The following is a 27041-nucleotide window of genomic DNA, read 5'->3' on the forward strand; positions in this document are numbered from 1 at the left end:
TTTGCTGCGAGGTCATTGGAATCAGGTCATCGGCATTTCTTGATGGCAGTAGGAGCCGATGCTCACTTGATACGAGTGGTTGTCTCAACGACAAGAAATACCTGATGAAGTTTATTTATGTGGCCGGCCACCTTGCAGGCAGATCTAAGGGTTGACGCAAGTTCACGTTGAGAAAAAAGAGACATCGGGATGGAAATGGCCGTGTCAACTGTAGTCTCGCAAAGCTAAGACGATCATAGACTTCAGACATCTGGTCCGTAGAGGGTTGGCCGAAGAGTATGATGGATGGCATTCACAAATGGGTTCCAAGGGGGATATGCAGACGTACTACGGTGACCAATTAAGGCACTAAAACCTTCGGTGGCGGTAACAGCAACACGCACGGCATTCTCACCAGCATGACAGTCAGGGTCTACCCCTAGCTGCGCGTCACTCTCTGAAGATTTCATCTTTCATCCAAGACCGACACCACGGCACGGGGCTGGTGGCGTACCCATTACCGCCTTCCGAGGCCGTCTCCCGCAAGTCCGCGAACGCATCTTTTTCTCTCTAGTACAATAGGTCAGGACATATAGTGTAACATAAGGACAAGCCACTAAAATTCTCGGCTTCTTTTACATAATTTCGCTTCTCACTTGGCTTGAAGAAGGGGCGATGAGGAGTGGTAGTTGAACCTCTGACGGCGGGTGTTGAACCGAACGTAAAGTCTGACAGCCACGAAGCAGTGATGAGCCAGCAATTCAGGCACATTGGAAGAGGGCATATTGAGAAGTCCCATGATCTATGCAAGTACGTATATTCGGTGGATAATGCATCTGCCCTGGCAAGACGTTGTTAAGCATTCCGTCCGCGGCATGAGATATGTATGCTTTGTACTCCTGAATACGCCTGAAAAAAATGTAGACCCGGGAAGATGCCGCCGTCACCCAAAACCAAGCTCCGTATGACTTGAGGAGCCCGTCAACTACATGCCTTCTCTGAATGCAAAATGCGACCTCAATTACCTCCCCACCATCCTAACTCATCCATCATAGCATGCTTTGTAACTGCAGATTAGCGCTCAGTTGATGTTCGTCCGCGCTGCAGTCACCCCAATCGATGGGTCATGCTTCCTTTGATTGTCAAGACTCCTCGTCGGATGAACGGAATCGAGCTGGAAGTTTCCTTTGCCTAGAAGTGCGTTTGAGACCAACAATGTCGTCATCGTCGTCATCATCATCATCGGAGTCTGAACCAACGCCAGGCATTTTAAAGCTGGACTCGCTGTCGTTCACCTCCAAAGGTCCAAGAACCCTTTTTTGCATCCGCTTCCTTCGGGATGATGGAGTGAGAGTGAGGGGCTCTTCGTCCGAGTCCACGACAGCATCCGATTCGGTAGGCATACGACGCGCTCTTGACACAGATGTGTGGCCACCCCGAGATGCCCCACGAGCCGTGATCGAATTCCCCTCAGCCCTCCGTCGACCTCTAGACCGCGAAGGAGTCGCGTCGATCTCTGCCTCAGCTTCGTCCACATCCATAGGATCCTCAACAGACTGACTGAGAGTAGACGTTGTGAACTTGCGACCCCGTGCAGACCTCGAAGGCTGGCTCAAGTCAACCGAGATCGTGCCACCCTCTGCTTCAGGGTTCCGGGTGAGAAGCGGACTGGCGCGAATCTCATTTTCAACGTGCTCCATTTCTTGTGGCTTTTCCACGGCTGGGCTCGGCGGACGAGGATTCTTCGGCGGGCGTCCGCGCCTCTTCTTCGGAGGCGGCGTGTTAACTGCTGGTTTCTCGGGGTTTACCGAAGTTTTTGCAGTTGTTTGAGAATTGCCAACACCGTGAGAACTATTAGGACGTGCCCGTCCACGCTTACGAGGGGTTGTTCGCTGGGAACCATCTGCCTCTGAGTCTGAGGGTATAATGGAACCCATTGATCTGACACGTTGTATTCCGCTTCGGCGACGAGATACGGCTGGCCGCTTTCCCTTGGCTCGTCCTTCAGCATTCTCTTCTGATTCCAAGGACGGATGAAAGTCTTCATCCTCATCATCGCTCTTCGCGACGCGCTTCCGCTTCCGGCTTGCATTCGGTGCCGCGTCGACGTCGGCCAAAGCTTCGTAATCGTCTATCGTCACCTGCGGCGCCTCTTTCCGAGCTCCTGTGCGAACGCTTTTCGCAATTTTCGCCGTGGCGAGTTTCTGGGCAGCTGATTTCTGCGTGCCATTGACTGTCTTTCGGCGCCCGCCTCGGCCCCGTTTGACCGGTATAATTCCTTCTTCTGCTCCAGACTCTGCGTCTCCTTCAATGTCGGCCTTCTCCTTGATCATCTTCTTAGTAAGATTAGGAAAGTTTTCGCCGTAGTTGAAGAAAAGCTCCTCGCCAGCCTTGATGTTGCGAGTTGCCGAAAACCGGATACGGTATTCGCCATTCACGTAGAGAATGCCAGGCTGAACATTGGCATTTTCTACAGCATGGTTGATGTAGCGACTGAGATTGCCGTAGATAGCAGCGTCGACCCAGATGCCTTCGTAATCTAAGAGACTGAACACATATGATGTGCTCTTCTCTACGGAGAAAGCCTCGCCGCGGCGTGCCTCTCTTCTGACTCCTTCGTCTGCCACGATGAGTTCTCCCGTGTACTCAATCACGAATTCGTCCTGTGCGATGTCTTCTGCAGTGAACAGACCGTACCCACAGCCTTCCAATTGACTCTTGCCAAGGACGACTGCTTTGCTGACACCTCGTTGAATGGCGGTATTCTGGCAACCGGTCTGGAAGAGCGCGTCGTCGTGTCGGTTTTCAGGATCGGCTCGCTCAACAGCACCGCAGCTTCCGCAAAGGTCGGGATCGCACTCGCGATTCAACTGTACGCAAATACAAGGACGGCCCTCCTTCTGTTTCTGCAAACACGTTTTGCCGCTGCCATGGCACCCGCAACCTGTAAATTTCCAAGCGCAACACTCCTCCGTGCAACGGCAGAAGCGCTCACACAAAATGTCATTCAGCGCACATGGGCAGTCGTTTTCTTTCGAGCAAGGGCCTTCGTGATGGCATGGGTCGTTGGATGGGCGGACCTTGGTATCATGAGAGTTGGTCTCTGCCTGCCAGTCGCCCAAGAGCATCTTTCTCTTGCGATCGTACCAAGGAAAGTTTTTGGCCCTCGGCTGATCGATCGTTTCAATGGGCGGAAGCCTGATGTCCAAAGATTGCAGATGGCGATGAACGTCCCGGCAGTCTCTGTTGAGAATTTCAGCCGTAGCGCATTGAGCCTTGACTCGGACCTTGTTATGATCCAAGATCGTGAACAAGCTGCGTAGCAAGAGAGTCTCATCTTTGGTCCATGGCTTCCCCTGCGCATCAGCGCTGCCGGTACCATAGATCTGGAAGCACTGTCTTTCGCACGGCGGAGGAGGCTCCAGCGGCTCTACCGGATCACTAGAGGATACCGTGCGATTTGCTGAGAACATACGCCCGTACATGCCGATGCAATCCATAGAGAAATTGCGCTTGTGGTTCTCAATGCTGTAGTCTCCATGCTCGCACGAATTGCTGTAGCATATGAGACAGCCCATAACCGTGTGAGTTTCGATCCATTGCTCCAAAGAGTCTACTTTTTCGCTGTCGTCTTGTCCACCCTTTGCTGTCTTCTTCGATTCGACAATCTCATCGACGGACTTGTCAAGTTTCAGAACGTCGCGGAGGAGAATTTCCTTTCCTTTAGGAGCGTCATGGTAAAAGACTTGGTCAAATGCCTCCGTGAACACCCTCGCAGCTTTCAAAGCCCTTGGCGTAGTCGCGGCCATGTTGTCGTCGCTGTGTAGGTTGACCAGACTCGTCTTCTGCTGTGGCGTGATAGCATCATCGGAATTTGAACTTGCCATGTGGCGAATCAAGGTAGTTCGATTACAGTTGTCGATAGCGATCTTTCTGAGCCATGAGTCCAAGAATAGTGATAGCGTCGCAGTCCTTTCCTTTTTGATAGTCCGGGCGACCCGTTGGTCACGACTGCCGAGAGTCTCGAATCCACAGCTTTTGTCCATTCTCTCCAGTTCACCAAGCCAGAGATTGTAATCTCGCTCCTCGTCAGGGTCGAGGTCTCGAATGACGGGCACGAACTTGAGCATCGAGTTGGGGGACAATACATTCTTGATGATTTCCGTATGATGGAAACGATACCTGGGCACGGCAGGCTTGTCGGACTTGACACACACTGGGAGGTAGTGCGTAGCTCTGAGAGTATCCACCTTTCTCCCACGGAAATGTTGCTTTAGATAGGTTAGTTACGTGCATGTTTTGAAAACAGTAAAGTCTTCGGGATGCCCGAAAACAACGTTTTGACTCACCTTGGCCCGGATAGTCATGGTGGTCCCCGTTTTCTCAGCATCAGCCGGGGCCAGTTTAACATCAGCAAAGTAATCTATGCCGGTCTTCACGCGCGTCTCGACAGGTTTGGTAGACCTGAGAGCATAGAGACACAGTTGCGAATGCACATTGCTGATATCGGCTGAGTAACCCCGCAGCGAGGTAATGATTTGCCGGACATCAGAAACGTCTTTTTTCGGGGTCTGCTTCTTGGAAATGGCGGCTTGCTTGGGAGACTGATGGCTCGAGGGCCGCGTAGATGACGGCGGCGTCACCTGCTGAGGCGTTTTCAACGACGCCTCAAGTCGTGGCGGTCGAGGCATCTCGCCGTTTAGGCCGTCCTCCAGGTCGATTGATGAGACCGAAGGTTGAACGGATACTGGCGGTGGCGAAGGATCCAGGACTGAGGCGGCATTGCTGGAAGCGGCGGTTGAGCCGCCGCTCGGATCCGAAAGGCTATGCGCAAGGCCCAGAGAAAAACCCGGAGGGCCTTGACTCTCAACCTTGGTTCTGAGGGGTGGCGCGCGATCGGCATCCAATTGGTGATGAATGGAGGATCGTGATACGGGACTTGAGTTGAGGGTTAGATCGATGATATCGATCTTTTTCCTAGACTCTTCTTGATCGCGAAACGGTGGCTCAGCCTGAGCGCGGTTCATGTAGTGGGTGGAGGCGGGATCGGTGTTGAGTGGGAGAAATCTGGCGTAGTCGATGTAGGGACCTTTTCGCGAAGGATGGTCCCGGTCGGACCCAGCGCGGAAGGGGGACATGTCGAAGGACACCTCAAGTGATTAAGGCAGGGGCGCAAAGAAAGCGACGGTGGCGGCGCCTTCTTTCCCCGTCTCTGATGGCCTCTGCTACGTCCTCCTCACTTGCGTGCGCGAACACAGACAAAAGACACGGTCGCTCACCATGCCCTCTTTCCCCGTTGTCAGCGTAAGCAAAGCCTGTAAACATTGACTATGGAAGTACCATGCTAGGCCGCCACAATAATGAGCCGCTGGTGAAGTTGAGTCAAATTAAAAAAGTTGAGGGTTGATGGCGATGAAAAAAGGGAGTGGCGGTCCACGAAGATCACGAAAGTGGACTTTGTGAGATGAGGTTGATGATGAGAGAAGATGAGATATTGTGAGACGCGTTGGTGAACTGCGAGGCTAAGCGCGTTCATGAAAGGAAAGAGTTGGAGGGAGAGATTGCAAGGCACTAGGCCGAAACTGGGGCGGGGAGCAGGGATTGCGCTTCGAGCTGTTCGCAATCCCGGCTCAGATATTGTCTGGCTCCTTCTTTTTCCGTGCATTGCGGCCTGTCGCAACAATCTCTAAAGACTTTGACTATCGAGTAAAAGATGCCAAATGGAAACCTTCTTTTTCCCCAATCGTTTTTAGGCATTCACTAAGTTTCAGTTCCTATTTCGAGGTGTTGCGGCAGAACATGCTAGCTTGTTACCACGTCTCAGGCAGGGACTTACCAAGCTGGATAACTAAGAGACCATTGCCTTCAAACGTCAAAGATACTCAAGTACCTCGCCAACTTGCTTGATTACCTTACCTACCACGATACTAATCGGGATGGTCAATTATTTGTTCCAACTGTTATTCCTTGACTCCTTGAGCCAACTTGTTGAGTTTCGGGTTCGACACAAAGGGGAACCGTGCACCGGATTCTAACGTCTGGCTGTCAATTTCCGCCTGGGTTGAGTGTCTTGTAAAGAGAGGCGAAACGTTATTACCGCGCAGATAGTAAGTCGTCTTCTACAACAGCCTTGTCTCTATGAGGTACCGCAGGCAATGCACTTTACCAACTAGTTTCACACATAAGTAGACACACAAAGACTAATTCCTGTAATTGTCGAGTGAATTAACTCAAGACAACTAGGGTAAACATAGCGAGAGAGGAAAGTGCATAGTTTAGACCTTGATAGGGTAGATAGCCCGGCTTTGCATTGCGGAGTTCAACATTCAGAGGTGTCAACCCTCGCAGGCACGCGATTGATAGTCAAATCTGATATCGTCTCTTCACACAACCCTAAACTTTTATCTTTACTCAAGAACGTTGCACACTTCGAATAAACATACCCCAAGTCGTCTCGGCTTCCTCATGGAAAGATAGGAGAGCATGCCATTCGAAGGGCGGAATCACTGAGTACCTTGAATAAAGAAACAGCCAATCTTGAGTTTCTCTATGCCTACCGTTCGTTGGGTAAGTCTCCGTCATTGAAGCTTACGACAGCTGATTGTGCTAAGTTGATCACATCATGATATATTGTGTTGGACCAGGTACTGGATGTGGGGTGTGTAGCCGAATCTAATGAGGTTATCATTTTCAAGGCGATGCAAGAACGCAGCCGGAAGATATGATTTTTTTGGTGTGTACAGTATCGATATCTAGTCGGTTGTGAATTGCCATTACTGCTGCTATCCATGAGTTCCTGAGCTTGCTACCTACCTTAGGTAAGATAATATTTAACAGGCAATGGGAGACGACTTGTGCTGAGTCATGCTACCGGCAATCATGGACAAGACTGGAGTATCCGTAGCTAGTGTAAAAACCCCTGACAACCGGATAGGATTAATCCGGCCATGATGCTGCCAAAGCATATGAGGTGTGTTTGGAAATTGGAAGAACGGACCAACGGGAGAAGGCGGCGCTAAGGAATGGTTCGCGCAGTCAAAGAGGAATCGATGAAATCATCGCACATTGCACGGCCAAGCACAGTCGGCCTAGCCTCCAAATATCTGGAGCAGGCCGTGCCGAAGCGGACGGCATGCGGCGCTAGCATCACAAACCTTGGACGACAATTTGATTTGATGTGTCCACTGGCAAGATGGAGACGTTTTGAGAGCGATTCGGTTCTATCTTAAGGAATGTCTTTGCTTATGATGTAAGGTAGTTTATGTTCTTGAGCCTGACGGCCTGATGGCCTCGATGATGAACAGGAACGAACTCATGTACTTACTTGGGCATTGGAGCAAGACTCTGGGCAGTGATGGGAATTGAGAATTGATGGTCCTCTACCGCATCTTAACCGCACGAATGCCTAGATGGCAGTCAAAAGGTTAAAAAAGCTAAGATGGACCAATCCATGATCCATCCCAGCCCACTGCGTGCTGCTCAGTTCAATAGTCCAACCCCCGTCGGGACCTGCAGGTGGCCTGGTAATGGGAACAGGTAGGCATGGGTTGATGGGTCCTTTCTTGCAGCTTGCGTCGAAAGCTTGCTGTCTTCCTCATCCCAACTTCCCAAGTCGGTCCCCTAGAGCCCCAGCCGTCCGTTTCATGAACCCACATTGGGCGAAGGGTTCGTAGAGACGGCGCCATCCCGGAGGGCGATCATCATGGCTGTGCTTTTTGAAATTCGAATGGGGGATATGTCTGGCCCTGCCTGTCCTTCTCCCTCCCAACCACGGCAGGCCGCACGCATGGATTGCTCGGTGTCAGGTAACTTAGCAGGTCTTCGCCTGCACCTTTCAGCTAACGTAGGCCGGGCTAGACCGCAATGAGGAGTGACTTTGATTAGAGCTTTAGGGATTGTAGCTTTCGACGACGATGACAGGCCGATTTCAGCTGAAAAAGCATGCCGTCAATACCTCTAGTGTGGGGCACTCGTCTTGTACCTACGCAGGCCTGCAGGCACCAGGTTAGCTGGGTGACGCTGCGAACAACGCCAAAAAGTCGAGCTAAAGACACAGATGACGTCGTCAACGCGAAAGAGGCACTGAGGGGGACGACCATTCAAGGGGGGACGGCACACACACACACTCCCCGCCAGACCGTCACCTCTCCCACTGGGGGCCTACCTTTCACTGCGTAAGGTAGGAACGAAGTACGCGCACCTTGTGTTGTCCGTCCTGTCACCTCAAAGTCCCGTCGCCTCCGCAACAACCTAACCTCCCCTTGCCTTACGCAGTAGACCACACCACTGGAGCCTTTCCGGCGCCTACATATAAACACCCGGCCTCGCTTCATCCCCACGCCTTCTTTGACCCGACCTCCATTCGATCTCTTCCCGCTCATACCCCTTGTCACACCCCGCGATACCCTGCTTCCCAGCGCATCACTGCATTGAAGCTTTATTCTCCTAGATACACAGATCGATTGTCTGCAACGACTTCACACCGCCGACGCTGTCTTACCACCGCCACTGCTATCAGTCAACGTCACTCCCGACATCATGCATCGCACATACTCCATGCGCCAGTCGCGGGCGCCCACCGCCTCGCAGATCCAGGTATGCGCCCAATTTCATGACAGCCTTCGATGTATGGTATGGTGCTTACCGTGTTCGTAGAACCCGCCTCCGCCGCCTTCTTCCACCAAATCTGGTCGCCTGTTCAAGGGAGGATTTGGTAAGTAGTGTTTTCTCCATCGCTTGCCACTTTTGCGCCGTGCCACTCCAATCATATCCATCAGGGAAGCTCAATGGGCTAATAAGCCAATCCAGGTCATGCCCTCCGCCACAAGTCAGCTGGTGCCTTCGGTCCAGACCTCGCAAAGAAGCTGTCTCAGCTGGTTAAGATGGAGAAGAACGTCATGCGCAGTCTCGAGCAGGTAGCAAGAGAGCGTATGGAGGTGGCTGTAAGTCATCCGAAGATTCCATCGTCCCGTCATACATTTGCTGACTTCAATTTTCTAGCAACAACTTTCCATTTGGGGCGAGGCTTGCGACGAGGATGTATCTGATGTAACCGACAAGCTTGGAGTTCTGCTCTACGAAATCGGTGAACTCGAGGACCAATACGTCGACCGTTATGATCAATACCGTGTTACAATCAAGAGCATTCGTAACATTGAAGCCTCCGTCCAACCCAGCCGAGACCGTAAGCTCCATCCTTTGTGACGCACGCGGTATCGGTGCCTAACTAACATTAACCTTAGGCAAGCAAAAGATCACCGACCAGATCGCTCAGCTCAAGTACAAGGAGCCCAACTCCCCCAAGATTGTCGTTCTTGAGCAGGAGCTGGTGCGTGCCGAGGCTGAATCATTGGTCGCAGAGGCTCAGCTATCCAACATCACGCGCGAGAAAATCAAGGCTGCTTATACCTACCAATTTGATGCCCTGAGAGAGCACTGCGAAAAGGTTGCCATTGTTGCCGGCTATGGAAAGCACCTGCTCGAGCTGATTGACGACACCCCCGTCACTCCCGGAGAGACGCGTGCAGCTTACGACGGATACGAGGCTAGCAAGGCCATCATCCAGGATTGCGAGGATGCTTTGACCAACTGGGTCACATCCCAAGCTGCCGTGTCTTCCAAGCTGTCAACTCGTGCACGCACCCTGTCAACGCGCCGCAGAAACAACATTAGGGCACGTGCTGAGGGAGGTCATGACCTTTCGGGGCAAGATGTTCCGTTGAACGACGACTCTTCGTGGACGCGGGCCCACAACAAGGAAACCGAGTACAGCGACGAGGATGAGGAGGAGGATGATATTCACCACTCTGCTGTTGGCACCGATGACGGTCTCGGCGGCGAGACGAGAGGCCGCCAGCATGAAAGCGTTGTCGCATGAGACGATAACTGAATGTCTCTGAACTTGAGTCAACCCTCCCTGCTGTTGGTATTGGACGGCATTGAGCACATAGCTCGTAATGGCAGTAATGTTCGGGTATTGGCAAAAGCCAAGGAAAGCGTTTGGTGCAGGTGTTTAGGAATCGGTACCTCGGTAATCTAGTCGAGGTTGACTTGCTACGGTGAAATAGGATGGTTTAAGATAGTGCCTTATTTTCAGCTTCTAATGTCCAGTATTTCATACCCAGACGATACACTGCGTCTGTACATGCCGCGTAATACTTAATGAAGTCTGTATGTCTCCGCGCCAGCAATGTTCAGTGCTTCATTATTCATTCACCACCCGTCTAGCCACGCAAATGGTCAACGAGCTTCGAGACCTACACGACAACGTCGGCGTATGAATTCCGGCCCCCGATCTGACTCGCGAATTCTTCTACTTCAATCTTCACGATGTACTGCCCGGGCACCACGACCAAGCCCAGGTACCGGGACGTCATGTCCATCGTGACCGAAGCCGTTCCCTCTGTAGCCTTCTTGGCGGCTTCGGCCCGTTGCTGCGCTGATGGCTGCCGGTATTCGTACGTGTGAGCTAACACTACGTTGCGATCCTGCAAATTTGAAGATGGCATTTGTTAGCAAAACGATCTTGACGAGGGGAGCCCATAAGGGGAGGGGCTTAGGGTTTGGAGGGGTGGTGATTTACCGGATCGGTGCACTTGAATTGGCCAAGGAACATGCGGCCATCAGTAGCCAGGACGCGCAGGTTCTTGTTGAGAAGCGAGGTCAGAAAATCTCTTCCCTCCTGTTTTTCCATGGCGACTGGTTGACGGCAATGTTGGACATTGCTTTTCCAGACGTCGGGGAGAGTGAAGGTTCTCTGCAAGAATGGGATGGCGCATAGACGGCGCAATTGCGAACAGTCCCCTTTGGCGGTGTTTGCTAGCGGGTGAGGTTCGTGCCCCGCCGCTTGAATCTGTAGCCAATCGATAAGCATTGATAAAGACGCCTCTAGTGGAGGCAAGCGCGTCATGACCTTGAGCTCCCATTTCAAATGGCTTACAGGCAGCTGCGGCCGCCTTCATTCTTCACAAACTCGTAACCTCGTTCACTTTTCACAACCGCCACACTTACATCTGTGCTATTTTGACTGTACAAGGACGTAGCGCCCATCTTCTACAATGCTATATACACTCGGTAGATGAGGAGAGCGCTTCTCGCAGCACCTGACACCTTCTGAAGCCGACCCCTCCGTGAACTCCGAATCAAAGGTGCCGGCTTTGCCCTCCCGCCAACGCCATGGGTGTGAACGGCCTCTGGACCGTCGTGCAGCCCTGCGCGCGCCCGACGAACCTCGCGACCCTCAACCGAAAGCGCCTCGCCGTTGATGCCTCCATCTGGATATACCAATTCCTCAAGGCGGTGCGTGACAAGGAGGGCAATGCCCTGCGCAACTCGCACGTTGTTGGCTTCTTCCGCCGCATCTGTAAGCTGCTGTGGTTCGGCATCAAGCCCGTCTTCGTCTTTGACGGCGGGGCTCCCGTGCTCAAGCGCCAGACGATCCAGGGCCGTAAGCAGCGGCGCGAGGGTCGGAGGGAGGATGCCGTCCGCACGGCTGGGAAGCTGCTGGCTGTGCAGATGCAGCGGATCGCCGAGGAGGAGGAGGACAGGAGGAAGCGCGATGCGGATCGAGGCATCCAACGCGAGCGAGAGGAGCCGCAGGAGGCTATACCTGATATGGAACAGATTGTTTACGTTGACGAGGTCGGCATGTCGCAGCAAGAGCGTCAAAAGACGAGAAAGTTTTTCAAGCAGGATGCATATCACTTGCCCGAGATGGATGGTGATATTGCATCCATGGCCAAGGCGGATGATCCTAGAATTATGAGCATTGAAGAGTTGGAAGAATATGCCCGACAGTTCCATAACGGCGAAGACATCAATCTCTACGACTTTAGCAAGATCGACTTTGATGGCGAGTTCTTTCGAAGCTTACCGGCAGCTGATAGATACAACATCTTGAATGCGGCAAGACTCCGCAGTCGTTTGAGGATGGGCTTGAGCAAGGAGCAGCTTGATGAGATGTTTCCGAATCGCATGGATTTCTCAAGATTTCAAATCGAAAGAGTTCGGGAAAGGAACAATTTGACACAGCGCCTCATGAAAGAAGCCGGCATGACTGGTCTTGATCTTACTCTGAACGGTGGCGGGAGAATCGCTGGTGAAAAAGACAGGGAGTACATCCTAGTCAAGAATGACGGCGCGGAAGGTGGCTGGGCCCTGGGAGTTGTGAGCAAAGAGAAAGATCTCGGCGAAGCTCATAAGCCTATTGATGTCGATGCCTTGGACTTTCAATTTCAGCCAAAAGAAAAGGCAGAGGCATCTGAAGAGGAAGACGACTTTGAAGATGTTCCAGTCGAGGGCCTGAACCGGCTGCCCAAGATGCCTTCCAGCGCAGCCGCACAAGCATCCTGGCAAGCAGCTATCCAGAGGCAACAATTACATGGAAACCGAGGAAGCAGTGAAGTGAACGACTTATTCGAAGAGGAGGAGGAGAGTCTTTTCGTCGATGGTGATTTGCCGGAAGCCCATGTCAGAAATGTTGCCAGGCAACGTGACGATGAGGCAATGCACCCAGAAGAAGAAGACGACATCAACCGAGCCATTGCCATGTCACTGCAAAACCAGCACGGAGAAGCTGCTGAAAAGTCCGAGGAGGATGAGCAGTTTGACGATGTGGAGTTGGAGGCACCTGAATGGAAGCAGAAGGCTGTGGAGGCACCGAAGCCGATTGCCGCGAGGAGCGGTCGCATGGTTGCCCATATTGTCAACAACAGGTCCAATGCTGCGGTGCCAAGGAAGCGCGCCAACAGTGCCAGCAGCAGCGACGGAGAGATGGACTTGCAGGCGGCTTTGAAAGCCTCTCGACAAAAGAAACGAGTACTGCCCAAACCTGCAGTGCCCAACGTCAAGAACCCATTCGATGGCCCACTACCATTCCCTAAACTCGCATGGGGCCCCTCTCTCTTCTCTATGAAGGCTCAGTCAAAGAAGCCCGAGAAGGGAGCCCCAAAGGAGCCGGCGAAAAGTTTGCAAGAACCTGCACGCGAAGATGGTGATGCCCAATTCGGTGGCGGTTTCTTGGCTGATGGCGCTGAAGAGCAGCCCGCTGGCGATGAAGATGACGAAGGTGGCTTTGAAAGAGGGCCAGAAGAAGATCGTCCCAAGCCTCTACCTCCCTGGATGGTGGACAATACGGATATCCGAGAGTCGATTAAGCAACAGCGGCAAGTGGAGAGTGAAATCAACACGGAAGATAGAGAGGCCGCACAGGAGGAGGAGCGGAGGTTTGAGCGTCAACGGCAAAACCAGCTCATCGAGATTCAGTCCTCTGATGACGAAGACGACGACGTTGAGATTCTTGACGCGCCTCCACCTCCGAAGCATGCTGCTTCCCAGGAAGAAATAACTTTCCTAGATGAACCCGACGCTGCCGATGCCGCTACAAACGCAGAGCTCGAGCCTGAGAAGGAAGAAGATGTCACGACTGCGCCGTCAGAAAAGGCAGATGCACCGTCACGCAACTCATCTCAGCCTCCTGAAGTCGAATTTGAAGACGTTCAGCCTGAAGAAGTTGACGAAGACGTGGAGGTCACTGTCACGGCAGTCCCTGACTCCCCCGAACCAGAGATGGAAGATGTCGCCGAGCCACAACGTCCTGATTCCCCTCCGGACTCAGTAATGGAAGATGTTACTATCAACGCAGAAGAACCGAAACCCGTCGAAGAAGAAGAAGAGCACGAACTCACGTTTGAAGAACTCATGGACGGGCCCACGCTCGACGACCCCAACACGGCCGGGGATCCAGTGCATGACGCCGAAGCGGCCGTCTTTGCCGAAAGCGACGATGAGTTCAGTGACCCGGAAGATGAGGAGCTCTTTGCCAACCTGGCGCAGGAAGCCGAAGAGCACGCCCGCTTCGCCAGCGAGCTAAACAACAAGTCGGAGCAAGAGAACAAGGAGGCATACGAAAAGGAACTCAAGGCGCTGCGCACGCAGCAGAAGAAGGACCGCCGTGATGCCGATGAGGTCACGCAGGTCATGGTCACCGAGTGCCAGGCTCTCCTTCGCCTCTTTGGTATCCCCTACATCACCGCACCGATGGAGGCGGAAGCGCAGTGTGCGGAGTTGGTGCGTCTGGGCCTGGTGGACGGCATCGTCACCGACGACTCGGATTGCTTCCTCTTTGGTGGCACGCGCATCTACAAGAACATGTTCAACAGTAACAAGTTCGTCGAGTGCTACCTCGGTTCGGACCTCGAAAAGGAGCTCTCGCTCTCGCGGGACCAGCTCATCGCCATTGCCCAGCTTCTGGGCTCCGATTACACCGAGGGCTTGCCCGGCGTCGGTCCCGTCACGGCCGTGGAGATCCTCTCCGAGTTCCCCGGCAAAGACGGCCTCATCCAGTTTAAGGAGTGGTGGGCGGACGTACAGCTGAATAACCGACCCAAGGAGGCGGACGCGGGATCGCCTTTCCGCCGCAAGTTCCGCAAGTCGCAGGGCACGAAGCTGTTCTTGCCGGCGGGGTTCCCCAATCCGGCCGTCACGGACGCCTACGTCCGGCCAGAGGTCGACGACAGCCCGGAGCACTTCCAGTGGGGCGTTCCGGACCTCGAGGGTCTGCGGCAGTTTTTGATGGCGACGATTGGGTGGAGCAAGGATCGCACCGACGAGGTGCTGGTGCCCGTGATCCGGGACATGAATAAGCGCGACATTGAGGGTACGCAGACGAATATCACGAGGTACTTTGAGGGTGCGGTCGGCGTGGGCGCGAGGGACGCGTTTGCGCCGAGGCAGAAGGGCACGACGAGCAAGAGGATGGCCAATGCTGTGAGTCGGTTGAGGGCTAATGCCAATGGGGAGCAGCCGGGTGATGAGGAGCAGGAGGGCGGAGCTTCTGCTGCTAACATGGCGGCGCCGACCAGAGCTACGGGGAAGAGGAAAGCTAGGGCTAGGACGGCGGCTGCTGAGGATGAGGATGAATTTGTCGATGGTGAGGTGGAGGAGGAGAATGAGCAGGGTGGTCGAAGTGGTAGAGCCCGACGCGGAAAGAAGGCCAAGGCATCTGCGTAGTCACCTCTGCTTAATCGAAACCACAAACTTGGCTTCCATCCATTTTTGCGTCATCTTGCTTGCGGTACTACGGAATGCCCATGTAACCTCGATATGTTTGTGGATTTCAAGCAACAAGGTGATGGCCAGCAAGTATTAGGGAACGAGAAGACGATGTATCACCAGGGTTCATGGAAAAAAGCATTTGAGCCAACGGCCTCGAGTCAAGAAAACCATGACTTGGCTCCCAAAACCCAATCTTCTCGCTGCCAAAACTCCGCTGTGGCGATAAGACGGTGATTGAAATCGCGCAGTAAAGCACAAAATCTCTCAACTTCGGGCTCGAGTGATAAAATCTTCTGTACCTGCATATGTATGAGTGAGTCACAAGGTAACAGGTAGTAAACGGCATTTGCCCGAAGGAAGAGAAGACCCAGGTGGCGACTTGACCCAATGAAGCTCTGGATGATAGAATCTACAATTGGATTAAATCCTCTTCTCCCAAGTCTCTTCAGACTGCGGGTATGTATCGACCGAGCCTACTAAGTAAGCGCCGAACCTCTCTTTAGGGCTGAAGGGGATTCCATTGCCAAACCCGATTTTCGAGAAGTGATTTTCAGGTACGACGTTGTACTTTAACCTCGTTCTTAGTCGGGCACGTGCCGAGACTAGATCTGGGGTGGAATATCATGAGTTAAAGTGGGAAGAACTAGTTCTCCGAATGCCAATCGGACGGAGGGGTTAAGGCAGAATCTTTTCAAGTTTTCACGTGGCGGGGTACGGTTGAGACGTTCGGTAGGCGAAGATCTCCTCGAGACGACGAACTTTGCAGGTTTCTCACGTGTTGGTTGGGTGTACGGATACACCGCAGAAATGCCGTGTGCGTGGAGCTGGGCGATGGTCCGGATACCAGCTACTCGAGAACCCCGGTGGTCCACTGCAAAGGCTCAAAGTTTTCCGCCAGTCAGATATCTCGTGGGACGTGGACGCATGCAAGATGAGAGCACTGGCTTCTACTGTAGGTCCGAAGAAATTGACTCGTCCACGTCCGAAGAACGGTAGAACCTTGGTGATGTGCCGGCATATTCAACGTGGTGCGCCCTGACCCGACCTGCCGCCTGGACTGCACAGCAGCGCAGAGGATGATCAGCAACAGTGACTGCGCAACGCTGTTGTCGAATAAGCATTCGCCACGGCGAGAATAGAGTGCGCAAATGCAGATGAGAAGTCCAGGGCAGCCAATGGAAACGGTCCGGGTAGGCGTTTCCGCTAATGCAGGAACAGCGAACGCCAAAGTCGTGGACGGTTGGCGATGATTTTGACTTTCAGTCATCAACGGCTTCCGGCTTATGAAAGACGGCCTCGCTTCGGATTACTTTGTTGTTTACTCAGTAGTGCCGATTTGTCTAGTCATCAATCCTTTTCTTCTGATAACCTCGCTCGCGTCGTCACCAACACAAGGGGTCTGGTCAGGCTGTCCCTCTTTTTGCCTTGTAACAGCAGATTGCACCGAGTCCCACGACTGGACCTGCGGATCAACGACGTCAACGTGGTGATGAAAAGAACCAATGCCGCGAGACCGCCATGTGGCACGACGGGTCGCAAGGGACGGTCGGTGGAGTAGGCAGATGAGCGGTTTTCCCAGGTTTAGGCTTTTTTGTTTTTTGTTGCCTCGGAAATTTTCCTTTCGTCCCGCGGTACGTTTTGTCCAGGGATTTTTGCTTTTCTGGCCAGCCATCGCGACTAGGGTTGCGACTCAGGCAACTTGAGCAATCAAGGCCGTCCGTCACAGGACGGATCTAGAACGGATCAACAAAGCCGGGTAGCACTCAATCTTAATGAGAAGGAGCAGAGGGATCGTCGACTTCATCCTCGTGGTGCCGGAGGTTGGAACGGGTTGAAGCGCAAAAGTAAGACTAAGAACCACTGGAGGCGAGGCCCAACCCGTCCTTCCGCGGTGTCGCAGCATGGGTTGGGCGGTACGGTGGTGTCGGGATGGTGCCTGTTGTTGAGAGTTGTCTGCGCGATTAAACATCGGATGAGATGGACCGCTCTGTGGATTGAGTGATATCGGACGGGCGTGTTGATTGGGGCGATATGAGGATTCCAGATGTCACTGCCGTTGGGATGAACCCATGGCGAGCGAGGGGTCCCCGTCGGACTTGAGATGGGGACACACCTTGGAGGACACCGGGCGCACACCACGGTAAGCTTGAATCGCGCTTGATCTTGCTTGTCACCTTTTCAGGGTCAGCACACACAGACGCAGCAACGCCGGCGCTGTCACTGCCACCCCCAAATCCCCCGAAAATTGGCGGGGGCGATAACCCCTGGCGATGAACTGACTGAAGTCAAATTGAGGAGGGCTCGAGAGCGCTGCAATGGCACCTCTCAGGCTATCTTTGACGCTCTACTTCTGGTGTGTTGCAATTGCTGACTAGCGAGGGTAGTCTTTAGTAATAAGCCTGAAGTGGACTCCTTGTTTCCAAAAAGCAGCTGCAGATGTTCGGAACAACGTCTCTGTGCGGACCTGAACTTCTGAAGAAAGACGGATCAGGTTTCTGGGGAGCCGAAATGATCCCCCAGCCTCGAGCAGCAATGCCGAGACCGTCACCTGATCCAAGTGCTCTCAGGGCGTGGCAAAGCCGGGGGCATATAGTATTCTTCGTATTGCTCTGCTGATCTATCGCGACGGGTCTGGCCCTATTTCTTGCTGCTTTGATATCATCCCCCTCGTTGCCCTGTCGGGCACAAGCTGGCGGCATTGTTGTCCTCGAATGTTGCATTTGCATCGCCCTCAAAATTAGAGCCCAGAACGCCGAGGAAGTCTAGCTGGGCGTGCCGGGTGGTGGTTGGTTGTCTCTCTCCAAGCCTCATTGAGAAGAGCGAAACGGCCGGGCTTGGCCCTTGGCGTTTACGGTGGCTCTCACATCACCATATTCCGGACGGCGTATGGATGACAACAGTCTGCTCAGCTGCTGCAGCCGCTGGCCGCGGTCAAGATGCAACACGGCACCAGCGAGTTGACCAACAGAGGTACGAAGGGAGCCGCGGGCGAAGCTGAGGGAGAAAAGTATCGTTGCTGGGCCTGAAGTGAGATTGAGGTTAGCTCGGCCCTCCCCTGCCAATAGCTGCAAGGTACGACCCCATGGAGAGCCAAGCCAGTGTTTCATAAAAAAACCAAGCCCGGATTGGTCCATTCTGTTCTGTTTCCCTCTTTCGTCCAATGATGCAACGGCTTTTTTCTGTTCCTGGACTCCTCCTTCCTCACTTGCAGTCTGCAGAGAAGGAAGGAGGAAAGGAAGGATGGGAGGAGGCACTTGCCGCGGTGAGGCGTGTTAATATCCAATTCACCTTCAAAAATCAAGGGAAGGAGCGACTGGACCCCCCCTGTAGGTTGGTTCCTGCCCGCCCAGAAGCAGGTCTGCTCCTGCCTTTCTGCAGTTCGTGCCTGCCCGTCTGCCCACCAGCATCCATACTCCGTACCTATCCACCAGGGCCAAAGTCCACCCACCTCAGATTGGATCCTACCCTTCTCCATCCACCCATTAACCTTGTTCCCCGAGATGCGCCTTCTTGCAACTTCCTCGTTTGCTTAGGTCGATTTATTAACTCAGCCCTCCCACACTCACCTTATCCCGGATTTTCTCTTCTTCTCTTTTCCCCCCCACGATCCAGTGTTAAAACACAACTTCGACCTGCCGGCTATCGAATAGCATCGACTCTCCTTCCAAGAGACTCCTCGTCTCAAGTCATTCCTTATTCACGCACTCAACCCTTGGTCTCACCTGGTCCTTGATTCAGAGACAAGACACGCCACACCGTTGAACAGGGTTCACTGAGTACGCCAACATTCCTAACAAACCCAGTCACACCTCGCAAGTCGAGTCAAAGAACAATCTGGGCCCTATCCATACACCACTGGGACATTCCTACATCACTTTTACCAGCCACTTGCGATTCTCTTTGAGGCCGGTCAAATATCCAGAGGAACTCACTCCAATTTCCCAGCAAAGCTCAATTTCTAAACATTCATTCCAACCATTTTTTTCGAGAACGACACTAGAACAACATGAAGTCTTACACGGTTCTCATGCTGGCTTCGGCCGCTGTTACCCAGGCCATTCAACAGTGCTCTGGCACGGCCAAGGAAGAGGGTGGTAACTGGTGGTGCGGTGCTGTTGATCAGATCTTGTATTCCAATGTCGGTCACCCTGGCACTTACAAGGCTGTCAGCCACATGGGTGATGATGGTTCTTGCACCTTTGAGGACGTTGCTTTCTCAGGCCCCCTGGCCCCTTTCAATGAGGAGGTAAGCTTTTTTTTTCTTTGGGCATCATTCACTTACACGTTCGCACAAGTACTCACAAAATGCTAGCTTATGCCCGTCTTCCGTGGTCCCATGGAGCTGAAGCAGGTTGCTATCTATAGCCTGTCTTCCAAGGCCAAGCGCTCCCCTGCCGCTTCTCACGTCCACGCTCGCCGTCATGGCCATCACGGTCACCAGCACCTCCACAAGAAGTCGGTCGAGTCTCCCAAAGAGGAGCCCAAGGAGGAGAAGCGTGGTGAAGACTGGGTCGTTGCGGAAATCGACGGCAAGGTCGTATCCTGGATCAACAACTACTTTGGCCCTACCCCCGCGGCACCCCCTGCTGCTGCTGCGACCCCTGCTGTCGCTCCTGTTGTTGCGCCTAGCCCAACTCCCACTCCCTCCCAGCCCCCTGTCGCTGCTGCTGTTCCTCAGCCTGCCAGCTCCAAAGCTGCTTCAAGCTCTGGCTCCGGATCTGGCTCCGTCAGTGGTGACTACGAGCGTGTCGGCTACTACAACGCTGATGAGGGTGTTGCTGACGGCATCGTCTTCCTTGGCAACTACGGAGGCCAGCTCTCTGGCAAGTTTGACAAGTAAGTGTCACTTTGAGATGATTCTTTGTACATGAGTCACAGTGTGCTGACTGAGAACAGCGTCTTTGGTAACTCTTTGTCCTACCTGAATGCCGCGGGTACTGGTGGTGCCGCTTCACCCGAGGTCTTGAAGCCGATCACCCTCAAGTCCAACCAGGAGTTCTTGATCGCCAGCGACAAGTCATGCGATGATGGTGGCTGCGGATATTCGCGCCCTGGCTCCGTTGCATACCGTAAGTAATTCATAGAATCTTGTTCTACCTTTCAGTCTGCTTACACATTTTAGACGGTTTCAAGGGTGAGGATTCAGTCTGGCTCTTCGAGCTGAGCATGCCTCTCGACGGAACCACTGGTTTCAACGCCGACATGTCCGCCCTTTGGTTCCTCAACGCTCGCATCCCCCGTGTTGCTCAGTACAGCACTTGCTCCTGCTGGCCTGCTTGTGGTGAGCTCGACGTTCTCGAGGTCCTCGCCACTGGCGATACCAAGTGCAAGTCAACCATCCACTCCAATGTCCCTGGCGGCTCATCCGACTACTTCGACCGTCCTACTGGCGCCCCCGCCAAGGTCGCTGTTGTCCTAGATGGTGACTCTGGCCAGGTCTCAGTCAAGATGTTGGACTCTAGCGTCAACTTGAGCTCTGGCATCACCCGCTCTCAGGTGGAGGGCTGGCTCTCTGCCGACTCTGTCTCGACCGCAAGCACCGGCGGCAAGAGCAACAGGGTCTCCTTGTTCGCTTTGTCGTCTTGAATGTTTCCGCGGTTTTGATTTCTACTTGAATGGTATTCCAACAAGTACATGATTTGCATATATGGGATTGGGGGTTTGACGATGACTTTTTTCTTCTTCTTCTCGCTGGATTGAGCCCAAGCAAGACTTTTTCTTTTTGCATTGGATCTTCGACATCCGATGACTTCAGACTTCTTTTTTTCTTCGAAATGCGAGGGTACTAGTTACCTTCGCCTTTGGGGGCAAGGGGATTGCGGAACGACATTAGACGGCGTCTAAGACGAAGATACCCACCGGCCCCGGAAAAGTGCGCCCTTTTTTTGACGATTTTATGGAAAGGAGGCAAGAGTATTGGTTTTCTCTAGCAAGACAGTTCAGCCAGAGAGTTTTCTTCTCCAACAGGGAGGGGGTATCAATTGATACCAAAATTCTGAGAGTAACCAAGCGTGCCTTTAACTATGCTCATGCTCATTGTGACTCGAGATATACTCTTCGATAACTAGACGTGCCATTTCCCACAAAAGAACACGGAGGCTTGCTTGAAGGAAGTCACATGTCACACCTTTAGTCCCGGGTGGCTGCACCTTGTGAAGAAGTCCCAGCTCTGTGGCTTTTCCGCCGAAGACAGCGCACTCGCGCCACAAGCCACAAGTTGTCCGGTGCAGGGCAGATGACACTCGCAAGAACAGACGTAGACGTTTGTGTGCCTGACATGTCACTGACTTTGTCATTGTGGCGCGAGACCGGGGAAGGCAAATGCATCTGAAGTTTTGAACAAAAGAAGAGTCGTTGTCGAATACCTATAGTGGTAAATGCGTGAGTGTGGTAGGTAGGTCCCGGTCGTTGCAGGAAACTCCGGAACCCGGGGCGGCCAACGAACGGACATCCGAACCGGTTAACCCTCCGTGCGCCTGACAAATGTACAGAAAGAGTATTCGCCCATGCCGCGCGCGACTCGTACTGTCATTTTTCAACGTGTTCTTGGCGAATGTGGAATTCCTAAACTTTCTAGTTCATTCGAGTGAGACTGATTAATCTTGAATTACAATGAGAAAATTGGGAAGCACCAAGGTGCGCGCCACACCCTATGTTTCCCTCGCGGCTTCGGCTTCGTGGTTGGGGGAGAGGGATGACAAGTATGGGCTGGAAGCTCGCGGATCCTTGATGGGGTGTGGTTCTCACAGGCGCGGCGAACCGCGAGGCTTTGTAAGCTCCCGCGCGAGAGGTCCGGAGTCTGTTCCCCACCATGCATCTACCTTCCTACCTACGGATACAGAGCCAGCAGAGCAATCATCTAGGGTGTATCCTTTGTCTGCGCGCGTACTGTCTACAGAATTCTGTAGCCTATAGAAACTGAATTAGAGCTACGCTCAATCTGTAGTACAAAACCCTATACATTGTAAGCATGCACGGCTTGCGGGAACACGTACAGCTTCTTGATTTGTAGTCGTCCAACCAAAAGGTAAGGTAGCTTATACAGTTTTCCCCCATCTGGGTACGCGAAATTTCGCGCGGGGCTCCAGTACGATAGACTTTTGTAGATTGTAAATCGACTGTAAGAGGTACATACCAGCTCGCCGCTTACATACTCATGATAGTATGGTGAGGTAAGGTGGAGAGGGGAAGGAAATCCTTCCAACGGTCCAGCGCGAACAGGTATGCGCGCGGGCGCGGGCGCGAGGCCTCTCCAGCCTTGCGAGACCACCACCCTTTCAGTACCTACGGAACGACACTGTGGGTGAGACGGAGGTGCATGATGATGAGGGGTTCTCCCGCGCGCCCTAGCTTTACCTAATCTGGTAGCTTATGTCGAGGTGTGTCTAGCCTATGTACATGACCAACGTCCTGAGACATATGCGTCTTGGAGGAGGGGCGGGCAGTGAGGTTCATGAGCGCCATTGTGTATAAAGACCGGACGATCGCTTGTCTTCATTGACGTTGATTCCTGGAGAAGATCATCAAGCTACAATTCCAACAACACTTTGACTCTTACTACTCCAATTCAATCGCAAGATTAAGGTACTTGATATTCGACACCTCCCCAATGTTAGAGTGTGATGCTCGAGGACAAACACCATCTGACTGACATTTGTATCAAACAGATCGTCTTCACAACAGTAAACCGCCCAATACATACGACAATGTCCAAGAAGATCATCACCGTGTTCGGCGCCACGGGCGCTCAGGGAGGCAGCGTCGTCAACATCTTCCTCAACGACGCCAAGCTCAGCAAGGACTGGCAGGTCCGCGGCGTCACCCGCGATGCCACCAAGGACTCGTCCAAGGCCCTCGCCGCCAAGGGCGTCGAGGTTGTCGCTGTAAGTCCTAATTCGCTCTCAAGCGACTTCATAGCCTTGTTTTTGATGGTGTTGGAATTGACATGCTGACGAGTGCTGTGACTTCAACCAGGCCGACCTCGGTGACAAGGCTTCGCTGGCTGCCGCTGTCAAGGGCGCTTCAGCCGTCTTCGCCGTGACCAACTACTGGGACAAGATGGACAAGGAGCTGGAGATTCAGCAGGGCAAGAACATTGCCGACGCGGCTCTGGAGGCTGGCGTCGAGCATTTCATCTTCAGCTCCCTCCTCGACGTCAACAAGCGTACGTAACCTGCCTGCCCACTCCCGAGAAGATACATACGTACATATGTCACGTTTTACGAATAAGGATCCAGGGGAGCTAACATGTCACGCAATACTAGTGTCCAAGGGCGCCCTCCCCGACGTGTATCACTTTGACAGCAAGGCCGCCGTCGAGGAGTACATCCGCACAACCTCCCTCCCCACAACTTTCTTCCTCCCGGGCTTCTACATGGCCAACCTCCCCGGCGGCATGTTCCGCCAGACGCCGCCCGACAACGCCTGGGGCCTCAGCCTCCCCGTGCCGGCCAGCGCGCCCATCCCCCTGTTTGACGCGGCGGCCGACACGGGCAAGTTTGTAAAGGGCATCGTGCTGCATCGCGAAAAGGTGCTCGGCAAGCGGGTGTACGCGGCGACGAGCTACGTCACGGCGGGCGAGGCGGTCGAGACGTTCAAGAAGGTGTACCCGGAGGCCGGCAAGGCAGCGCGGTTCAACGAGCTCACGCACGAGCAGTTCAAGGGCGCGCTCAAGGGGCAGGGGATGCCGGAGTTCGTGGCCGAGGAGATGTTGCAAAACATGAGGCTGCTCGACGAGTTTGGGTACTATGGTGGGGAGAAGCTGGACGAGTCGCATGCGATTGTCGAGGATAAGTTGACGACGTGGGAGGAGCATGTGAAGAATGCCAAGGCCTTTTCTGGACTGGCGTAGGTCTGGTCTGCTATGTCGGATTGGCTTGTTAGCTTGCAATGAAGAAAGAAAAAAAAAACAGTAATCGATGGAATAAATTCATGTCAGTATGATCTTGGTGGACTCTGTATTTGGAACCCATCCTGCGTTTGAAAGTCGAAATAAGGGTCATCTCGTTGAAAGAATTGAAGCGCGGATCAAGTTGGTTCGCTACGGGTTTGCATGTCAGTTCTAGTAATGTAATGCAACAACTCTGCAGCGCGAATCGTCGATCATCAAATTCAGCAAAGCGTCAAGTTCCCAAACAACCGGGGAAACCCCAGATTCAAGGGTCTTGGAAACGGTAAAGCTAATGCGAAATGGCGACGGGAGGGACGACAAATTTCCCCAAGGTGCAAGATGCCTCGGCCCAAGGACGTGTCTGCGGCACGGCAGCGGCGAAAAACAAAGGTTGCGAGGCCCAGGCCGCCCACGTCGGAACTAACGTGAAAGATACCGAGGCAAGAATGGAAGCCACTGGACGCAAAGTAGGAGCGGGACCCGCCCGTCCCCGACCCCATCTTTTTGACGGGACATTCTGCGCCTCCAACCGCTGACTCTCCCGAGCCTCCCCCAAAGGGCCAAAGTCTCCAGTTTCCTCTCCTCATCACCTCACTGCCAACCGCCAAGCACGAGCCTCCGGGTCACTTGCCCGCCGCCTCTGCACTCAGTACTGTGACTACGTCCCCATCCGCCGCGGCCCCCATTATTACTCAGGTGCATTACGCTGCGAGCCCAACTTGTTCCCGCCATCCCAGTGACCCTCCAGCTTTCTCTTACCCGTGGGCCGTCCCCGAATCGATCTTCCCCTCTCCTCTCTACAACACGTCGCAAAACGTCGTTGGAATCCTCATTTTCACTGCATCTCCCATTGAGGTTGATTGTCAGTTCAATCCGACGACTTGGCCGATAAACGCCAGCCTCCGTCGCGCATATCCGGAGCCAGCGTGCAGCAACCGGCAAACCGACACGACTCGAGAAAATCGCCACCGGCTGCGCTCCCGATAGGCGGATTGCGAGATAACGCCGAGCGAGCGACCAACACCACACGGTATCCAAGGAAAACTTCTTCCTCGCGGGAAAAGTAATTATGGCTTCCCCTCCAAAGCCCTGGGAACGGGCCGGTGCTCCAACAACAGCTGCCTCAAGTGCGTTGAACACCACAAATGGTCCTTGACCGTCGCCAAATTCACACATTTTGCTAACGGCCACTTTAGTCACACCCATGTCCGCCGCATCTATCGCGACCCCGACACCGGCCACATCCCTCTCCGGTGGTACCCCGCCCGCCGTTCCCGAACGACCTGCCTCTCTTGCCTCCGCGGTAGACCAGAACGCTGCCGCTTATAGCAGAGCAGGCTTAGGTGCGGCCGCCAGTCCATACGGCTCATACGGCGGCGGTGCCTACTCTTCTCCATACAGCAGCCCATACTCAAGGATGGGTTCCTACGGTGGCTACGGCGGCGGTATGTACGGTGGTGGCATGTATGGCGGCGGTTACGGCGGTGGCATGTATGGAGGAGGCATGTACGGCGGCGGTATGGGCATGGGCGGTATGGGAGGCATGGGAGGACCCAACGACCCGAACAGTCTTACCAACAGATTTAACAACAGCACTCAGGCAACATTCCAGATGTTGGAGGGTGTTGTTGGTGCCTTTGGAGGCTTTGCTCAGATGTTGGAGAGCACATACATGGCCACACACTCGAGCTTCTTTGGTAGGTCAACTGCGTCGCATGCTGGCGAAATATGACTAACAAATATCACAGCGATGGTGTCGGTAGCAGAGCAGTTCAGCAATCTTAGGGATACCTTGGGCTCGATACTCGGCATCTTCACCCTGATGCGTTGGATCCGCACCCTCATCGCCAAGATCACCGGCCGCCCACCCCCAGCCGACGCGACCGCGCTCACACCAGCAGCCTTTGCCAAATTCGAAGGCCGTTCGCCCATCGGCCCTGACGGTGCTCCCTTGGGACCCCCCAAGGCTTCCCGCAAGCCGCTCTTCTTCTTCCTCCTTGCCGCTTTCGGTCTCCCGTACCTGATGCGCAAGATGATCAACACCATGGCAGCATCTGCGGAGGAGGAAGAACGTCGCCGCATGGCTCTGGCCGGCGCGCAACAGCCCCTGGACCCGTCCAAGCTTGATTACTGCCGCTTGCTGTACGACTACGCTCCTCAGCCCGGCAACGCCGTCAAGGACGTCGATATGGAAGTGCGCAAGGGCGATCTGGTCGCTGTTCTCTCCAAGAGCGATCCCATTGGCAACCCTAGCGAGTGGTGGAAGTGCCGCGCGCGTGATGGCCGTACCGGCTACCTCCCGTCGACCTACCTCGAGGTTATTAAGCGACCTGGTCAGCCCCTCGCTGCGATCAAGGGTGCGCCTAGCGACAGCAGCCGGACCAACTCGCTCACCGGCGCCGCTCCCGAAAAGGGACCGGAGATCAAGACGAAGATTGGAGACGTTTCGCCCGAGAGCTTCCAGAAGAGCGTGTTCTACAACTAAACTATACATAAATATCCGTCACGAAGGGCGACCTATCTGGCAGGAACGATACAGCGGTGTGACGAGTGATGCGGCGGATGGAGAGACGGATTTTTCTTTGTAGGTTTTGTACGATTCAGTACCCGTTTGGGATGTCTGCAAGTCCGTTTAGGACTCAAAAGCTGGGCGTTCAGGTTCATGATCGCGTCCCTTGGTAGTGGGAGCGGATGGAGTGGCCGCTTGGATATCTTGGCCTCAGTTTGATATGTGATTACGCAATTCAAAGCCATGAGCAGCGGTAGTGTAAGCGATAGAGTTCTTGACTATCAATTATCAACTATCAAATCATCTTCGTTGCTGTGCATGTTGAGAGAAGAAGAAGAAGAAGAAGAAGAAGTGTGAGGTCTAAATGCGACGACATAAGACATGTGACTAAACCAGTATCTCTGCGGCTCTACACCACTTGCGAGGCCTTGAGCGGGTTCTGGACCGGGTTAGTTTGTCAGACTATCCGCTTTTGCACTGCTATCATTCCATGTCTGGACGATTCCACGATTGACGTCACATGGGATGACAAGCGTCAGAAGCCAGTCGTACTCCAGACTCTTAGGAATGGTGGTATGCCAGGTATACATCCATCTGGTGACAGCTGCC

General features: G+C 53.6%; 7 protein-coding genes across 7 annotated transcripts; 5 read left to right on the top strand and 2 right to left on the bottom strand.

Moving 5' to 3' along the window:
* Nucleotides 1–1121: 1121 nt before the first annotated feature.
* On the bottom strand, nucleotides 1122–5117 carry N0V96_000632 (uncharacterized protein; the record flags this gene model as incomplete). The annotated part of the gene is made up of 2 exons (XM_065755993.1): nucleotides 1122–4250; nucleotides 4329–5117. 2 exons carry the CDS (start codon nucleotides 5115–5117, stop codon nucleotides 1122–1124), a joined length of 3918 nt encoding a protein of 1305 aa, XP_065615233.1.
* Nucleotides 5118–8517: 3400 nt separating this feature from the next.
* On the top strand, nucleotides 8518–9856 carry LSP1 (lipid-binding protein; the record flags this gene model as incomplete). The annotated part of the gene is made up of 5 exons (XM_053197664.1): nucleotides 8518–8574; nucleotides 8635–8692; nucleotides 8788–8921; nucleotides 8980–9163; nucleotides 9222–9856. 5 exons carry the CDS (start codon nucleotides 8518–8520, stop codon nucleotides 9854–9856), a joined length of 1068 nt encoding a protein of 355 aa, XP_053044887.1.
* Nucleotides 9857–10235: 379 nt separating this feature from the next.
* On the bottom strand, nucleotides 10236–10672 carry N0V96_000634 (uncharacterized protein; the record flags this gene model as incomplete). The annotated part of the gene is made up of 2 exons (XM_053197663.2): nucleotides 10236–10466; nucleotides 10562–10672. 2 exons carry the CDS (start codon nucleotides 10670–10672, stop codon nucleotides 10236–10238), a joined length of 342 nt encoding a protein of 113 aa, XP_053044886.2.
* A 482-nt stretch (nucleotides 10673–11154) lies between these two features.
* Nucleotides 11155–14988, top strand: RAD2 (DNA repair protein rad2; the record flags this gene model as incomplete). Its single annotated transcript, XM_053197662.2, has 1 exon — nucleotides 11155–14988. One exon carries the CDS (start codon nucleotides 11155–11157, stop codon nucleotides 14986–14988), a length of 3834 nt encoding a protein of 1277 aa, XP_053044885.1.
* A 4051-nt stretch (nucleotides 14989–19039) lies between these two features.
* Nucleotides 19040–20619, top strand: TOS1 (target of Sbf; the record flags this gene model as incomplete). The annotated part of the gene is made up of 4 exons (XM_053197661.2): nucleotides 19040–19279; nucleotides 19346–19869; nucleotides 19930–20102; nucleotides 20156–20619. 4 exons carry the CDS (start codon nucleotides 19040–19042, stop codon nucleotides 20617–20619), a joined length of 1401 nt encoding a protein of 466 aa, XP_053044884.1.
* Nucleotides 20620–22739: 2120 nt separating this feature from the next.
* On the top strand, nucleotides 22740–23884 carry N0V96_000637 (uncharacterized protein; the record flags this gene model as incomplete). The annotated part of the gene is made up of 3 exons (XM_053197660.1): nucleotides 22740–22916; nucleotides 23008–23197; nucleotides 23298–23884. The coding sequence occupies 3 exons, from the start codon at nucleotides 22740–22742 to the stop codon at nucleotides 23882–23884; spliced, it is 954 nt and encodes a 317-aa protein (XP_053044883.1).
* A 1243-nt stretch (nucleotides 23885–25127) lies between these two features.
* Nucleotides 25128–26408, top strand: PEX13 (Peroxisomal membrane protein PAS20; the record flags this gene model as incomplete). Its single annotated transcript, XM_053197659.1, has 2 exons — nucleotides 25128–25620; nucleotides 25672–26408. The coding sequence occupies 2 exons, from the start codon at nucleotides 25128–25130 to the stop codon at nucleotides 26406–26408; spliced, it is 1230 nt and encodes a 409-aa protein (XP_053044882.1).
* Nucleotides 26409–27041: the final 633 nt, after the last annotated feature.

Source organism: Colletotrichum fioriniae (genome assembly GCF_027942845.1).
Source record: "Colletotrichum fioriniae strain IMI 355084 chromosome Unknown scaffold_1, whole genome shotgun sequence".
NCBI classification, from domain to species: Eukaryota; Fungi; Ascomycota; class Sordariomycetes; order Glomerellales; family Glomerellaceae; genus Colletotrichum; species Colletotrichum fioriniae.